Source organism: Herpailurus yagouaroundi, unplaced genomic scaffold (assembly GCF_014898765.1).
Source record: "Herpailurus yagouaroundi ecotype Mexico unplaced genomic scaffold, PumYag 28, whole genome shotgun sequence".
Taxonomy (NCBI): domain Eukaryota; kingdom Metazoa; phylum Chordata; class Mammalia; order Carnivora; family Felidae; genus Herpailurus; species Herpailurus yagouaroundi.
The window spans coordinates 163063136-163081276 of record NW_024412376.1 but is presented as its reverse complement, the minus strand read 5'-3'; the positions used below and the strand labels follow the sequence as shown (position 1 = coordinate 163081276).

The 18141-nt window shown below is 49.7% G+C and overlaps 1 protein-coding gene across 4 annotated transcripts in view; it reads right to left on the bottom strand.

The window, feature by feature from the left end:
- STK32B (serine/threonine kinase 32B) overlaps window positions 1–18135 on the bottom strand; it is a 393226-nt gene extending 375091 nt beyond the window's left edge. For 2 of the 4 annotated variants that reach the window (XM_040488131.1, XM_040488140.1), the window contains exon 1: window positions 17998–18135. In XM_040488131.1, coding sequence (XP_040344065.1) covers window positions 17998–18049 — 52 coding nt within the window. In that variant the 5' untranslated portion in view covers window positions 18050–18135. Of the gene's footprint in view, window positions 1–14371; window positions 14651–17997 lie in introns of those variants that run through there. The other 2 variants (XM_040488149.1, XM_040488158.1) reach the window with 2 other exon arrangements.
- Window positions 18136–18141: the final 6 nt, after the last annotated feature.

The following is an 18141-nucleotide window of genomic DNA, read 5'->3' as shown; positions in this document are numbered from 1 at the left end:
ATTACTAGGTACATAAAGAAACAAGAAATGTATCCCATGGTCTAAAAAACAATGCCCACAGACGTGGACACACACAAATAAAATGTTGAAATTGGCAGAACTGTTAAAGAATTTATAAGGGAAAAAAAATGAATGTGGTGAACACACACATGAGGAATTTCAGGACAGAGATGGGAAATCTGGGAAAAGCAAATGAAGATCCTAGAACTGAAAAATACAGTATCTTAATTTTCAAAATTCATTTAACTGAAAGAGTAGACTGGATAATGCAGAAGGAAGAGTCTGTGAACTTGAAGACAGACCAAGAGAAAACTATCTAAAGCAAAACAAAGTGAGAAAACATATGTAATACACACATAGGAAAAAAATGAACAGATTCCCGAACAATCTGTGGAGTGCTATCAAGTGGCATGATATGCATGTTATATGAGTGCTAGAAAATAGAAAAAGAAAAACGGGAAAAATATTGGGCAAAAGTTTTCCAAATTTGCTTTAAAACACCAATCCACAATGCAAGAGGCTCTGTGAACCCTAAGCAGAATTAAATACAAGGAAAAGTATATCTTGGCAAATCACTGGCAAACTATAAAATCAAAAATAAAGAAAAATACTCAGAGCAACCAGAGATAAAAAGACAAATCACATACAGAATAACGGGGATTTGAATGATGTCTGACTCTTCATCAGAAACAAGAATCAAGAAAATAATAGAATGATGCCTTAAAGTGCTACAAAAATGTCAACTCAGAATTACGTATCTAATGAAAATCCCTTTCAAAAATGAAGGTGAGATAGAGGTATTTTAGTTAAATAAAAGTGAAAATGATTTGTTATTAGCAGACCTGAATTACCAGAGGGGTAAATGTAATTTTTCAAGCAGAAAGGAAACGATATAAGGTAAAACTCTGAATCTACATGATTGGTTCTAACCAAGAACACTGGAAACAGTACACATGTAGGCAAACACAAAACATTTTTTTTCTTTTCTTAAAGACAACTGATACATAAAGAGAAATAATAACCAGGTACCATGGTTTTTATATTATATGCAGAAATAAAAACATATGATAAAAACAGGACAAAAATCGGAAGATGGAATCAAACTGTTTTAAGATTCTAACATTATATATGAAGTTATATAATGTTAATTCAAATCAGGCCATGACAAGTTAAGAATACATAGTGTAATCCTTACAGCAACTACTTAAAGCAATATAAAAAGGGTTAGCTAAAAAGCCAAGAGTCAAAATAGAGTACAATATTAAAATACTAGATGAACAATATAAAAGGGGAAAAAAGAGCAAAAAACAGGGGGAACAAATAAATAACAAGGTGACAGAATTATACCCAACCTCACCAAAAATTGCATTAAACGTAAGCAAACTAAATACTCCAAGTAAAAGGCATAGTTTTTCAGAGAAAACAAAAGGAAGATTCAACTAGAAGCTGTTTATTTTTTTTTTAATTTTTTTTTCAACGTTTATTTATTTTTGGGACAGAGAGAGACAGAGCATGAACGGGGGAGGGGCAGAGAGAGAGGGAGACACAGAATCGGAAACAGGCTCCAGGCTCTGAGCCATCAGCCCAGAGCCTGATGCGGGGCTCGAACTCACGGACCGCGAGATCGTGACCTGGCTGAAGTCGGACGCTTAACCGACTGCGCCACCCAGGCACCCCCAACTAGAAGCTGTTTAAATTGATGCTTGCATTCAAAGATACAGAAAATTAAAAATGAAAGGATGGAAAAAGATTTATGACACACACTGAGCACTAGAAAGTTGGTCTGATTATATTAATCGCAACCACATAGAAGTCAAAGCAAGCGGTACTTTAAGACAGAATGCATCCGTTCATCAAACCAAACTAACCCTCAATGTGCATCTAACTATTAACATACTTCAAAAGTCGTATGTACTGTCAAAACTATGGAGAATAGAAAAATTCACCATCATATCTAGAGATGTTGACACTCCTCTCTCAGCAATCATTTTTTTTTATTATAAAGCAACAACTCATTAAAGATACAAAAGATGTGAACGTCCCTAAGCGACACCTCCAGAGCACGGCAGCAAGCACTACAAGACATGTATTCAAGAACACATGGCAAGTTCACCAAAGTACGTCTCAATAAACTCCAAAAGACTGAGAAAAACAGAACTGGGAGCGGGAGCCTCAGACAAATGACAGACCTGAGTCTTGGTGGGTTCCTGCTCTAGATTTCTCAGTGGCTTGGTGTTGAAATGGTGGGCACAGAACAGGACTATGGGTCAGCGGGCAGGTGTAATGTGCCAACAAAAGTCAAGGATGAGCAGGTGTAAGTCAAGAACGACTCCAAAGGTTTGGCCTGAGCAACTGGAAGAATGGAAATGCCATTTGCTAAAGTAGAGAAGTCGGGAAGAGGAGGATTTGGGGATCAGGCAAGGAAGCAAGAGCTCAACTGAGAAGCACTCAGGGTACGGGTCCTACTAGACAACCCCGTAAAACCCTTGGGTTGGGTTGGCAATTGAAAATTTAAGTCTGCAAGACAGAGCCTGAGACTGGGGGCGGGGCGGGGGGGGGGGGGGGGGGGGGTGTACTCTTGTATCTTATTTGCTGGCTCAGAAAGAAAAATAATCCTAAATCATAGTTTTCTTTCCCTCCCCACGCACCACCCCACAGAAATTAAAGGGACTGGCAAATAGCAGCTCCGAAAGATTTACGATCTCAGTTTAAGACCATGATACCTAGGGAAGAACAGAAACATTTGTTATTTTCGGGAAGAAATAAATGCCAATGCAAATCACTTTCAAATGCAAATCCAAAGCAAGCACAATTCTGGTTTAACGCATGAGAGGTGTGTTCCTGTAAAGCTCCCTTTGATTCTCCGGGAAGATTGATGGAGTAATTATACTCTAGAGAGGAGGGTTAAGAAACTGTGTTGGAACTTATTAAACATGGCATGCAGCGACTTTTCGATTTTGTTTAAAAAGTGTGCTTAAAAATAATTACATTTTAAATGGAATTCATCAATATCTCAGACCACTTAAGTGAACCGCAGAAAATTCAGCTGTGCCACGATTTTGTTAACTTTGATCAGCTACATCACCTGGAAGCAGGAACTCACTGGCACTTTCCACGGGGCGACGGGGCTAGAAGATCTGTAAAGCATCTTTAGCTGTACTTCTGTTAGCATGTACATCAATACGCAGTGATTCAAGTTCACCATCGACACTCACGCAAGCATTTATGACCCTCACGCTCATGCGCATGAGCAGAGGTTACGCGCCCAATGTGGCCCGGCCCCCCCCCCCGGCCACTCCGCCCCCGCTCCCACGCACACCAAGCACCTGTAATGCCACACGGGCACAGAATTCCGTGGATGGAACCACAATGTGTGCAGGTTCAGCAGGACCCAGGTAGATGTGTGTGGTCTACACCTGAGTAGTGAGGGGCACTCACGGCCCTGAGACCACGCATTCTGTTCCAACCAGAACTACCTTGCTTCAGAGGCAGAAAGGAAGCATTCTGAGGAGCATGAGCCACTAAGGAACGCGATCATACCCTCTTCCCCGCGTTACGTCCACGCGTGAGCCAACCACGGACACTGAGATGAAGACCCAAAAGGAAAGGAAAAGAGGGGACAACCACGGTTCCTTCTTCTCTCTCTCCTTCCGCGCTGGTAGGCTGAAGGCAGAGAGGGCCAGCACGCGTGCACGTAGCCAGGAGTGAGATCGAAACTGTTGAGCTCATGTTGCATAGTGTTTCCACTGTTCTAAGAAGGAAACACAGATGCACGCACGTGCTTTGAAACGTGAACTGTGCAATTTTCACAGTTCCACCCATGGGCTAAGTGCGTATTTGCATTTAAAACCCGCCTTGCACAATATTCTTTCCGTGACAATTTAAAATTGTAAATACTGTTTGCCTAGAAAGTTATTAAATAGCAGATTAAAAACATCACCACGGGGCGCCTGGGTGGCTCAGTCGGTTAAGCATCCAGCTTTGGCTCAGGTCATGATCTGGTGGTTCACAAGTTGGAGCCCCGAGTGAGGCTCTGTGCTGACAGCTCAGAGCCTGGAGCCTGCTTTGGATTCTCCGACTCCCTCTCTCTCTGCTCCTCCCCGACTCGCGTGCGCTCTCTCTCTCTCAAAAATAAACATTAAAAAAAAATCTTTTTTAACACATCACAACAAACTGAGAGAAAGAGAGGCCATGACAGAAAGGAAAAAGCTTCAGATTTTTGTACCTTTAATGGCGATGTTGTGGTTCTTGTACAAGGGACCCCACCCTTTTCTTCCACACTGAGTCCCACAAATTAGGTAGTCAGCCCTCCCGACTAAGAATAGAAGTCAGATTCCTCAGTGTTATGGATCTGTGCGTATTGTGTCCCCCAAAATTCATATATGGGAATCCTGACCCTCAATGGGGCGGTATTTGTAGGTGGAGCTTTCGGGAGATAATCAGGATTAGATGAGGTCATGAACATGGGGCCCCGAGGATGGGATCAGGGTCCTTAGAAAAGGAAGAGACAGGCTCTCCCTCCCTCTCCACCGAGTGAAGACACACGGGGAAGACAGCTGTCTGCAACCCAGAAGAGAACTCTCACCAACACCTTGATCTTGGACTCCCTGCTTCCAGAGCTGTAAGAAACAAATGTCTGTTGTTCAAGTGTGGGGTGTTTGTTGTTGCAGCTGGAGCGAAGACACATTCTAGGCTCTTAAACGCCTGGCGCTGGCCGTAGTCTCCAGCTCCATCTCTAAGGCCATGGCCCCCTACCCCCTCACACTGCTCCCCATGAACTCTGGGGAGTTCTCTCTGCCCACTTTGCCTCTGCACCTGCTGCCTGTCTGCCTTGGAAGGGCCTCTCCCAGCACAGCGGTCCCGGCGGTTTCCTTCCTTCCCATAGTTACCTGTCCCTCCCTCAGGACTGGTCTCAGAATTGGCTTTTCTGGAAACGCTTCCCAGACGTGGTTTGGGGTCTTATCTGAAATGACACATTGAAGTTACTACGTAATGGTAAAACTAGGTGTATTTGTTTCCCAGGGCCCCCATAACAAAACACCCCAGACTGAGGGGGCTCGAAACAACAGAAGTGTATTCTCTCCCAGTTCCGGAGGCTGCAAGATCACAATCGAGGTGCCATTTCTTCTGGGGCTGTGAGGGAACATCGCATCCCTGCCTCTCTCCTAGTTTCCGGGAGACGGCCTGCAATTTTCCAAGCCCCTTGGGCTGGCATGTACGTTACCCAACATCCCAACTTCTGCCTTCAGTTCACATGGCTTTCTAACCTCGTGTGCGTGTCTGCCTGTGTGCCCCAATATCCCCTTTTTATAAGAACACCAATGCTGCTGTATTAGGGGCCGCACTAATGGCCTCATCTCTCTTTTTTTTTTTTTAAAGTTTATTTATTTTGAGAGAGAAAGAGAGCGTGCGAGAGGGGCAGACAGAGAGGGAAAGAGAGAGAATCCCAAGCAGGTTCCGCGCTCTCGGCGCAGAGCCCGACACGGGGCTCGAACTCACAAACCACGAGATCATAACCTGAACCGAAACCAAGAGTCGGACGCTCGACCGACGGAGCCACCCAGGCGCCCCTAAAGGCCTCGTCTTAACTTAATCGCATCTCTGCGTCCAAATGAGGTCACGTTCTGCGGTAGTGGGGGCTTCAGTTTACTCATTTTGCGGGACTCCATTCAACCCACACCACTAAGGCCTCCGGAAATCTTTTCTTCTTTCCCCTAAGAGGATGGACGTTTTCTACCAGGCAGGGGCCCAAGGTCTGATCTCCCTAAAACCCCACTCCAGCCCCCAAGCCCTCTGTAGGGATTTAACCAACAGAAGACTTGAAAGGCGGCTTGACCCACGTCAGTGGCCCTGACCACCAGCAAGAGGGGCCTGGTCCGCGGTCGCTGTTCCACACGACTTGCCAGAGTCAGGCTTCTGAAAACAGGCCTGGCCCTTCCTGACAGATGTAATAAGGACTCGGGCCAGGGAGTTTTGAGGGCAGAGGCTGTTGGAATGGGCTGTTTCCTAGGAGAATGGAAATGAGAAGGAGGGTCCTGACAGCAGGCACCACGGACAGCCAGCAGGGATGAAGTCACCGCCTCCTTCGGGCTCAGGAAGCAGCAGCTCTCACCTGACTTCCCTCCGCAGACTCGTCCTAACTTACACTGCCCGGGGCTGACATCACCTCACGCCATTCCCATGGCAACCCCACGTTGCAGCCCCATTCTCGAGAGGAGGAAACTGAGGCTTAGAGAGGTGAAGTCCCCGGCCCGCAGTCACCCAGACAATACCCAGGAAACTCGGGGTCTCAACCCATGTGCCCCCCCCCACCCCGATCCCTGCTTTTAAACCTCTGGGTAGTGACTTTCCTCGGTCACGGAGTGTAACCTTCTTTAGTAAATTTTATACGGCACTTATTATCTGCCAGACGACGTCGTACGCATTTCACACAGAGTAACTCATTTACCCTTCAAAACAATTTATGGAGCAAGGCTCATTTAATCCCCATCTGATAGACGAGGAAACCAACCGGGAGGAAAAGAAACTTACCCAAGGTCACTCAGCACGTAGGTAGCAGCGCCGCTCGGGGCTCCAAGGAGGCTGACCCTGGGTCTGTGCTCTTAACCACCATGCTAGGCCAGGGGTGTCCCTGCTGGAAGACTCCACGATGGAGCCACGCAGGGGGCCTGGTGTATCCCAGAAACACACACACAAGCCCAGAGGCCCACGCCCCATCTCTGCGCTGGGCTGGAAGCTGGGGCATGACTCTAGAGGAGAGGAGAACTGACGGAGAGAGAGAGCATCAGGCTGGAGCTTCAGCCTGACGGGCAGACTGTGGTGCTCATCTGTCCTCGGGGGCCTGACGTAACCTTCCCACGAACCGGCCAGCAAGCACCTGAGCCGGGCAGGCCCTGCCTCCACAGAGCCGCCGTCCGGCACCGCTGAAAACCCGTCCGCTAAAAATCCATTAGAAAAATCCACAGAGGGGCGCCTGGGTGGCTCAGTGGGTTAAGCATCCGACTTCAGCTCAGGTCAGGATCTCTGGGTCCACGAGTTCGAGCCCCGCGTCGGGCTCCGTGCTGACAGCTCGGGGCCTGGATGGAGCCTGCTTCGGATTCTGTGTCTCCCACTCTCTCTGCCCCTCCCCCGCTCACGCTCTGTCTCTCTCTCTCTCTCTCTCTCTCCCCTTCAAAAATAAATAACTTTTTAAAATTCCAGCGAGCAAGTCACAAGCTAAGGATCTACAAAAGGTACGCGTGTCTTGCTACTCTGAGCATCACTGTTTTATATCCACTACTCTATCTTGCTTCCTATTTATAGAAGTCTTAATCTGTTTGCAATGTAAGCTAGAAATGTAAAGTTCCTGCGCAAAAGGTTCTGTTAAAGTAAAACCAGTCAAGACAGAAGATAGTATGGGGCGCCTCGGTGGCTCAGCCGTTAGGCATCCGACTCTTGGGTTTCAGCTCGGGTCATGATCTCACAGTTCGTGGGTTCAAGCCCCCACAGCGTCGGGCTCCACACTGACGGTACAGTTCGATACGGCCATGGTAAAAAATAATTCCCCAGCTGGGGCGCCCGGGTGGCTCCGTCGGTTAAGCGTCCGACTTCGGCTCCGGTCACGATCTCACAGTCCGTGGGTTGGAGCCCCGAGTCTCCACCTGTGCTGGTAGCTCAGTGCCAGCAGCTTGGGGCCTGGAGCCTGTTCTGGATTCTGTGCGTCTCTCTCTCTCTGCCCAGCCCCACTCGCACTCTGTCTCTCTCTCGCTCTCAAAAATAAATCAACGTTAAAAAAATTAAATAATTCCACGAGTGGGATGCAAATGATCGAGTTGGGGGAAGTCTGGTTGGTTTCCTTGTGACACAGAGGAAACAGCTTTCCAGTGACACAGAAAGAAGTGAGACCAAGCCCTTATGTTAGCACATAAGGCACCGAGTTAACCTCTCCAAACCACAACATCCCCAGGGATGAAACGGAGCCAACCATCCCTCTCTTACAGCGTTGTTCTTCACATACCAGGAGGGAACCTGTTGCCTTTCCTAAGTTACAACAGTGATTTCTCTTTGTGTTTTCTAAAAACTGCTCCGGGACAAGCAGCTCTGAGGACAGACCTTTCGTAAAGTGGTGGGACCTGGACCAGACACTACAAGAGCCACAGGCCCTGTGCTCATGGAGACTCCGGTCCCACGGGGGGTCGGGAGGGGGGGGGGGGGACAGACACTAGTGAAGTATTCACAGGAATGAAGGTAGAATTACAACTGTGGCAAATGCCAGAAAGGAGCATGCGGTAATTTGAGGGGGGTTGTGACCCCCCCCCCACCCCGTGGGAAATCAGATAAGGAACCTTGAAGAAGGACCGAGTGGAAGATAACCAAGCGGGGGGGTGGGCTGGGGGAGCATTTCAGGCAGAGAGAACAGCACGTGGTAAGGCCCTGGGGCAGGAGTGGCAGTGAAACTTATCAGACTGAAAGGATGCCCTATGGCCCAGGAGTGTAAACAACAGCACTGACTACAAGCAGAAGAAAAGTAGCAATCTGCACAGTCCTGAGAAACTTAACAGAAGACCAGGGGGGAGGGGGAAAGGGGGGAAAAAAAAAAAACCTTGCAGAGAGGGAAGCAAGCAAACCATAAGAGACTCTTAAAATACTGAGAATAAACTGAGGGCTGATGGGAGGTGGAGAGGGCAAAGTGGGTGAGGGGCGGTGAGGAGGGCACCTGTTGGGATAAGCACGGGGTGTCGTATGGAAACCAATTTGACGATGAGTTTCACGAAAGAAATAAAAATTAAAAAAACAAAGTAACCACGTGCCAGGTTTGGGGCTGAGACCTTTAAGGGTGCGGAGCGATTTAACTCCTGCAGTGAGGGAGAACGCACGCGCACGACGCGATGGGAGAGGTACGCAGGTTCGGGCCCCCACAGGGCCTCGGAGACCACATTACAGTCTGAGTCTGGACCGTGAGAGCAGTGGAAGCCACTAAAGAGGGCTGACCGTCATAGCTGGGACCTGAAGTCGCAGCTCTAGGTCATGGAAGCTGGTAGAAGATGTGCTGAAAGGCAAGAGGTAGATTAGGAGGCGGCATGGGGGCCCGATGAGGGGCGATGTCTGAGTGGGAAGTGGCAGGGGTGCAGCTGGAAAGCTGGGGCAGATTTGGGAGATATTCGGGAGGTAAAATCGACACGGCCAGGTGCCTAACTGGACGTGCGGGGGGGATAAGGCGGGTGGAAGAGTCAAGGACAAGCCAAGATATTTTGGCCTCTGCAACCGGCTAGATAATAACGCTACACGGTCAGCCGGGAAACTCCGGAAGCACGTGAGTTCGACTGAGGCTATTTTGAATCTAAGGCATTAATTCTTTCCAGACATCCAAGTGGGATTACATAGAAACACAGACTTGGAGCCCAGAGGAGAAATATGAATGAAGGAAATAAATTACTGAGTTACCGTTAAAAAAAAGAAATGCATCCCAGTTATTAATGTACTGTCTCTCGGCTCCAAATCCACTGCTTTGTGACGCGGGGGCGGTGCTTCGCGCCAGGAACCGCCAACAGAGGGCGCACGAGAGGCACTGCCAGACCGGAACAGGGGGCGGGGCTTCCTTGCTTGTTGCAGCCACTGTCCACACCTGGCAACTGGCAGGCCAGCGTGCAGGGGGCCTGGCGGCCCTCCCCTCGGTGGCCCTCGAGGATGAGCTGCACCCTCCGCAAAGGTCCTCTGCCCCCCAGTAGGCTGCCCGTTCCTCTGGCCCCCGGGCCCTCTCCAAAGATGGAAACACAGCCTGTCCAGACAAGGCTTCTGGGATTCCAGTCCCTTCCCTGTTCCCTCACCCTCAGCCCCGCAGGGAGCAGCCGTCCTGCTGAACTTGCTACTTCTGGACTCCCAGAGTCCTCTCTGACTGCTTCTCGTAGTTAGCCTTTTTACTAGATGGCCATCCGTTGTAGTACATTCTTCCTTTCTGAAAACTCCTGACTGTACCTGGAATGATACGGGGTGACCGATACGAGGCATGCGGGCGACAAGATCAGCAGGGAGACAGGACAAGGGGCTAAGGAAGAGGTGAGGTCCAAGGGCTCGGTCCCGAGGAACTCCCAGATATGCCGCAAGGGAGAGGAAGCCCCGTTGCTTTCTGTACGAGAATACTCCTCCAGGGTGTCGCGATCCTCTAGCCTCGCTGCTCCTTCTGGAACATTTTCTCCATTTCCATCTGCGATTGTTCCGAGCCCAGATTTTAGACAACTGAGCACTGCTAAGAATATTTTGTTCCTCCCAATTCTCTCAGGAAAATGCCTAAGCTCAGTGCTAGCTTATGCTGTTTGATCCACCTAAAATACAGATCCTTTTTCTCTCAAGGCATTTAAACCCTTCCCTCAAGACTCACCAGAAACCCGGTCTCCGTCTTAACACCCTCTTCACTCCAGCGCACGTTGTGGGAAAGCCATCTCCCCTCCCTCTACCTTCCACCTTTCACTCAACAAATAGCTGTTATGCGCCTTCACTGGCCCTGTCCTCAGCCTTGCAGGCACAAAGGGGAAAAAGAAGTGCTTGCTGCTCGTCGGAAGGTCTCATGGGATCAGACAGACGACTAAGTGAGATGAGCCAGAGGGTCCCACACCTGTTTCAAAGAACACGCTAATAACAGGTGCTTCTGGCCATTTCACCTGCCTGCCCCTCGTCCAGCTGCCCCTCTGCTCCTGCTGATAGCCGGCAATGCTTGGGAAAATCCTTCACATACTTTCGTAACCCAGATGCCCCAAGTGCTACCAACGCCTGCCCTGAGGTTGGACATGTAACCCGGTCTGGCCACGTGGAGCCTCATTCTCCCCGGTCACAGTGATTCGTTCCAGAATGCTCAGGACTTAACCACAACAGGTCAGAATGAACCCTGGGATTTTGTTCTGCAACAGCTGTGAAAAGAGATGCTCCCTCTTCCGTGAGGCTCCGAGCCCAGAGGTGGTAGGGCCCCCATGATGAGAGAGCCGGCCCAAAGCCATGCAGAAGAGAGCAGAGAATCCAAGGATCCAGAGCCCTGACGACATCCGCTGAGCACCTGGTTCCGCCATGAGATGCACACCTTCATTCATCCATCCTTCAAGAACGTATTGAGCACCTGCTGTGTATCAGATGCCCTTTTAGGTCCTGGGCACACAGCAGTGAATAAATCCCATCACGTCCCTACCTTCAGGGGGCTTGTGACCGCACGGAGGAAGACAGACTATACCTAAGGAAGTAAGTAAAATAAACCGTACGGCAGATGATGGCAATTGCCGTGAAGCAAGGCAAGGCCAGGAGGGTGGGTTGGGAGTGCCATCGTAAGCAGGGTGGTCCGTGACAGCCTTACTGGGAGGTGACATTTGTGTGAAGACAGAATAGAGACAGGAGGGCGCCCGTGCGTCCGAGGGGCGGCAGGGAGGCAAGTGGGCTGGAGACAGGAGGGAGATGGGGTCAGAGAGGCCGGGCCTGATGGGCCTCTGTAAGACCTCCTGCTTCTCCTTGCTGCTGCGGCAGAAGGAGAGGGGGCTGAGCGGGGTCCGATGTGCCCCACGCCCACTTATACGGGACCACTCTGGTGCTGCACTGAGGTGATGTTCAGGGGGGGCAGGAGCGAAAGCAAGGAGACCAGTGAGGGAGGCTCTTGTAATAGCCCAGCCCAAGGCTTGGACCAGATGGTAGTGATGGAGGTGGTGACAAGTGACCAGAGCCGATCCATTCCCTTCAAAGGACCTCGTGTTGGTTTTCTGTCATTTACTACGGAAGGAGGCTCGTCTACCGTGCCACATTCCACCCGATCTCAGGTGCCATCCACGTTCAACGTACACATGGTTTTATGTGCCACCAAGAAGGAAATGCGGCCAATTCATCTACGATGTGAATCTTTCCAGTCACTTGAAAAAGCTCGGTTAGCCCTATTATGTACCACACTAGTGTGAACAGCTATGACCCCATGCACATAAGAAAGCCACATCACAGGGGCACCTGGCTGGCTCAGTCGGTTAAGCGTCCAGCTTTGGCTCAGGTCATGATCCCACAGTTCGTAGGTTCAAGCCCCGCACTGGGCTCTGGGCTGACAGCTCAAGAGAACCTGGAACCTGCTTTGGATTCTGTGTCTCCCTCTCTCTGCCCTTCCCCCACTCGCACTCTGTTTATCTCTCTCAAAAATAAATAAAAGTTTAAAAAAAAGTTAGCGCTCCATCACAAATACCACGTTAGCCAAACTGCACCCCCAATTTCAGAGACTGAAAACGTCGAAAAACGAATGCCTTAGAAGCAATGAAATACGATAGTTGGCATACATACGTCTGACTTTATCGAGATGATTGACACCTGTTTTAAGCTTATAAAATTCATACCTATTTTCTATGAGTGTTGTCAGGTAGAGATGGACCCTAATGTTCATTTCTACTAAACCACCTCATACGGGTTCATGGCTATTTTCTTAATCCCCCATGTAGAAGATAAATCAAAACACATTTTCAAGTGAGGTCCAGATCTTAAAAACCTTCAAGTCTAAGGTTTACATCCTAGACTCCTGCATTAAATATGCACCTGCCGGATACAGGTATGAACACGGAGCCCCTGAACCCACATCCCTTACATGGCATCTGTCTAGCCTCCACCTCTATAGAGACTCTAATTAGAAGAGCAAAGTTCATTGCATGCAATGCTGAACTTTCTCGGAATCTTTTTGGTTTCCACCTCATACCCAAGCCACCGTTGTTACAAGTATGGAAACCAAGCTGTAACGTGGAGGAGTTGGCCTAAAGTACTAAGAAAGTTGAGGCAAATTCACGAGTGAACCCCGCAGCACAGACATCAGATACTTGATGCATCACACATGACTGAGACATCCCAGGTTCAAAAGAGTGTCTCCTGGGGCGCCTGGGTGGCGCAGTCAGTTAAGCGTCCAACTTCAGCCAGGTCACGATCTCGCGGTCCGTGGGTTCGAGCCCCGCGTCAGGCTCTGGGCTGATGGCTCAGAGCCTGGAGCCTGTTTCCGATTCTGTGTCTCCCTCTCTCTCTGCCCCTCCCCCGTTCATGCTCTGTCTCTCTCTGTCCCAAAAATAAATAAACGTTGAAAAAAAAAGAGTGTCTCCAGCTAAAGCATGACTGTAACTCTAGGGGGTGATTATTTAATTGCCTTAGGTGTCTGAATATTTCCAGAAGAAAGAGCAACTTTTGCTGTGTATTTAGTTAGACCAAGATGTGTTCACGTTCTAAGCTGCATGTGAAATTACCTGACCCAATAATATAGAAATAACACTTACTATTTTTAATTGTTTTTTTTTACACTGATTCATTTTTGAGAGAGTGTGAGTGGGGAAAGGGCAGAGACAGAGGGAGACACAGAATCCGAAGCAGGGTCCAGGCGCTGAGCTGTCAGCGCAGAGCCCGACGCGGGGCTTGAACCCACGGACCGCGAGATCATGACCTGAGCTGAAGTCGGACATTTAACCGACTGAGCCACCCAGGTGCCCCGAGGTAACGCTTCGTCTTAAATGACCTTCTAATTTATGACATTCTAAAATGAGAATGCCCGGAGCTGCCTCTGAGGTTGCTAAATCGATACCCCGCAAATGTGAATGCCGGCCATAAATTTATAGCACGTTGATAAAAACCCTTCGGAAACATAATGGACATTTCTGGAGTTCCAAAAAGTATTCAGTCCCTTCGATCCCCTAATCTCTCCCCTTATGCTTTATTTTAAGAAATTCATTTAAAAGAAGGAAAAAATGTGCAAAATGTTCAAGAACTAGGTTATAAACACGGAGAAATGAAAGTAGCCTCACTGTCGAACAAAAAGAAAATACGTAAGCAAATTAGAACAGTTCCATTTGGTGGGATATCACAGCCCATGAAAATATCGATTTGAAGACACTGTTGTGATTTAAGCTTCTTTAAACACAAGGCTAGGAGAAAAAGCAGAAATCCTGGTCTCTGCGGCAGATACACTCCTATATAAAAACGTCTAGATGTGGATAAGGATAGTGAGGAGGGAGGGAAAAACAACTTCAATGCACTTTTTATATGAATTCGGAACGGGGGAGGATTTTGTTTCCATTCCCAGAATTTGTATTATGACGTAACTGCCCAACAAATGCTTTTTGCAAAGATGATATGTGAGATGATTACTGTAAACAAGCAAGTACCGTCAGAATATACTGCTACTACCTTCCTATCAACGTCTGTACAAAGAGCCCCGTCGCAAAGCCCGATCTGAGTGCTGGACTCATTCCGCGTGGCCGTATGTATCTGGGAGAGCCAAGTTTCCCCTGGGCCTCCAGGCGGCACAGGGAACGCGGTCAGGTGCCAGACTCTAGAAGTAAATAGACCTGGGTGTGAGTCCCAGCTGCCCCCCACACACAGGCCAGGGGATTTTCCTGAGGTCCTCAATTACCTCTCTAGTAAAATGCAGATTCTGAGACCTCCCGGGCCAAGTTGGTGAGGATTCTCAATTCGGTACGAAAAGCAGTCCATGCAAGGCATTAGTAAGTCACAGTCGTTAATATTACCTAGATGCGAGTTAAACTTTTGCCATCAGAATGTAGCGAGCCGTGGGACAATTATGCAATGGCAAAGCTTCAGCCAGGGGGTAGCATTAAATTACTTACAAACCAGACTTGCTTCGCCTGGGTAGGTGTTTCTGTCGTCAACCACCCACCAGCTCTGGTTTGGGACAGCGTGCTCATTCACTGAACCATGTCGCTCCCTGCTTAAAATTCTTCAGTGACTCCAGATGCCTACATGATCAAGCCCGAGTCGTTGGCCACTTGGCCCTTTAAAGGTGGTCCAGCACTCGGGGTTCATATCTCCTGTGCCTCCCAGCCTCACAGGCCACACCGCAGGGGTACTAGCCACGCCCCACAACCTCCCCATTGAGCCATGCTTACTCTTCACCTTCTGCCTTAGCACATCCTGTTCCAGCCTTCTAACACACCCTTCCCTGCTCCACCAACCCACCCTTACTGGTAACACCTACCATTTTCACAAGACTCAACAGGAGAAAGTCTTCTTTGCCTCTCCCCTTTGCCCCAGGGTTAAAGACTCTCTTCTAAGATACCATAGCTCTCTGGGCTCCCTGCATCGTCCTGGCCATTTATTTGCCCTAGAAGCTCCCAGAGGGTTAGGATTTTGCCTTCATTATCTTCATATTCCTGGTGCCCATCATAGGGGTGGGTGCAGAAAAGATGGTCAGTAAATGCCTCCAGGATAATTTGACTCAAACGGTGGCAAATACCAGTGCTTTATTTGCACAGGAAAATAATTGAGGCATACATTGGCAAAATCAAACAAGTTAATGTTTCACTGGGCTGGAAGCTGGCAAACCGAGGAGAGTCCTAACCTTGTATTTCAACAAGCCCTGAAACAGGCAGTCGACCTTGGGCCCAATCTGCTTCTGGAACGAGGAATGACAACAGCAGGAAAATCAAAAGGTTGGTTACACCAGATAGAACTATTTTGCCAACCAATATTATACAGCACATTTTCTGGGATAAAGGACAGACACAGACATCAATATAAGGGAGGCAAAAAAAAAAAAAAAAAAAGACAGAAACATGCTAAGAACCCTAAAGTACAGCCTTAAAGTACAAGCTTTGATCCAGGCCAGAACCACGAACCCCTATAATTGGAGCTGATGTGTTAAGTTTGCACTTTCTTCTATGTAGGAAGTTCATGGCTTTCATGAAAGGCTCCTGGTACGGGCTCATTTGTTGTCCTTTCCAAACTTCATGTTCAAGTTCTAACCTCCAAGTGTGACTACCTTTGGAAACAGGACCTTTAAGGAGATAACTGAGGTTAAGTGAGGTCATAAAGGCGGAGCCCTGATCTGATAGGACTGCCATTCTTTAACATTTATTTATTTTTGAGACAGAGAGAGACAGAGCATGAACGGGGGAGGGTCAGAGAGAGACAGGGAGACACAGAATCGGAAACAGGCTTCAGGCTCTGAGCGGTCAGCACAGAGCCCGACGCGGGGCTCGAACTCACATACCGCGAGATCGTGACCTGAGCCGAAGTTGGACGCTTAACCGACTGAGCCACCCAGGTGCCCCAGGACTGCCATTCTTAAAAGAAGAGAAGGAGACACCAGAGATCTCTCTCTAGCTCCTCAAGCACACGGAGGAAAGGCCATGTGAGGCCACAGGGAGAAGGTAGCCATCTATCTGCAAGCTCTCACCAGGGAGAGCTCTCACCAGAAACCAACCCTGACAGCACCTTGATCTTGGACTTCCGGCCTCGAGGACAGCGAGAAAACAAATTTCTGTTACTGAAGCCACCAGCACCAACAAATTCTGTTGTTTAAGCATCGGTGGTATTTTGTGATGGCAGGCCTGGGCAGACGAATATAGATCCCTTCACCAAAACAGATGGGAGAGCTTTGACTTGTTGCAAATAGAAGGTTTCTGACGCCAGTCATGCTCTCCACCTGTCAATGAGTATATATCTTCCCAGATGCGAGCAGCCCCGAATATAATCTCAAAGGACAAAAGTGCTCCGAAAAGGGGACAGGCCTGTCCCACAGCCACCCCAAGCAGACTGCCCCACAGCAGAGTACTCCTACAGTGTCAAAATCACTTTCAGTGTCAAGAATGCTTTGACTTCCATGGAGAAGTTCAGGGTCAGTGTGAACTTGGCTGGGGCGTAGGTTCAGCTGCATGGTGTCCAGACTCTTCCTGGGACACCCAAGGGCCTCCGCCACCTCCCTGCCTACCTCTGCTCTGTCCATGCCTGGCCTGCCTGTGCCCCAGACTACAGAACCGGGAAGGCCTCAGGTGTCCTTGGGTGCCCAAGTGCCTATACCAGCCCCACTCCCTGCCCTTATCACCACGGATGGTCATGGATCATTCAGTGCCACTAAACTAGGAATTCCTTCAGAAAAGGACCAAACAGGCCCAACCCGCTTAACTCATGTTAACTGTCTTCACGTATCCTTTTGAGAGGGGCTATCTGGACCAGCATGTGACTACCACCCACATAGCCTTGGCCATTCGAGAAACCACGATCTATGCACACAAGCCTATGCCTGGGTGTCGATGAGATCCACTTGTCTCCAGGGCAGACTATCCACCCCCCAAGCCAGCTCTGCTCCTTAGGAACCAGACCACATCCCTTTCTACAAGAGCAAAATGGAACAACAAAAGTACCTACCTCATACGGTTGCTGTGAACACTGAGAGAACCCACAGAAAAGCCTAGGGCAGTGCCTGGCACATAGTATGTGCTCTGTACATCCTAGCTCTTTTCTGGGGCACGGAGAAGCCTGGAGAAAACCATCACAGGGTTTTAAAGGCAGAGTTAACAGCTCACCAACCCTACTGTGCTGATTACATCTCTAAGGCACTTTGCACACGGATGACCACTGGCTGAGCTTCAAACAATCCCCTATCCTACGGTGGTAGGTGGTAACATCACTCTCATCTCACAGACCAGGAAACAAAGGTTTCAGAGAGGTTAAGCAACTTGCCCACGACCACACAGCACTGGAAACAGGCTTTCTGCCGGCTCCAATCCGGAGCCCTCCGGCCCCGCGCCACAAGGAAGCCCAGCCCTGGAGTTGAGATAAGACTGGACAACCTCTACCAGCGCCCCCACCCCACCCCACCCCCACAACCCCGCCGGGGAGGCTGCCGCGAGCGAGACGCCTTCTTTGGAATCACGGAGTTTAAGCAAGAAAAGTTTCCCTAGGCTGTCCTGGGCGAGGGAGGGAAGCAGCGTGGAACCTGCCGGCGCAGGGACCAAACGCGTCGTGGACACACACACACACACACCCAGGCCGCCTCCTTCTGCCTCAGGCTCTGATAGAGACCTGGGCTTGGGAAGCTGGTGCCGAGCACCCCCCGGGACCCGCGTCCAGCTCCTCCTTCGGCTCCCCAAGCCCGGCTGCACACCCCGTCCGCGCGGGGCCCGGGGGAGGGGGGAGGGGAGGAGGGGGAGGCAGCGGCCCCCGGGACGAGCACACACACCCCCCCCCAAAACCCCGCGCCGCGAAGGGGCACCGAGGGATGCGCCCCTCGCCTCTTACCTTCCTCATTCTCGTCGAACACGGGGGGCTTGTGGGAGTGGTTCCCGCCCATATTCCGCCGCGGCGCCGGCCGCCGCTACATGCCCGGCCGCGGGGAGCGGGCGGCGGGGAGCGCGGGGCGCCGAGCGGGGAGCGCGGAGCGGG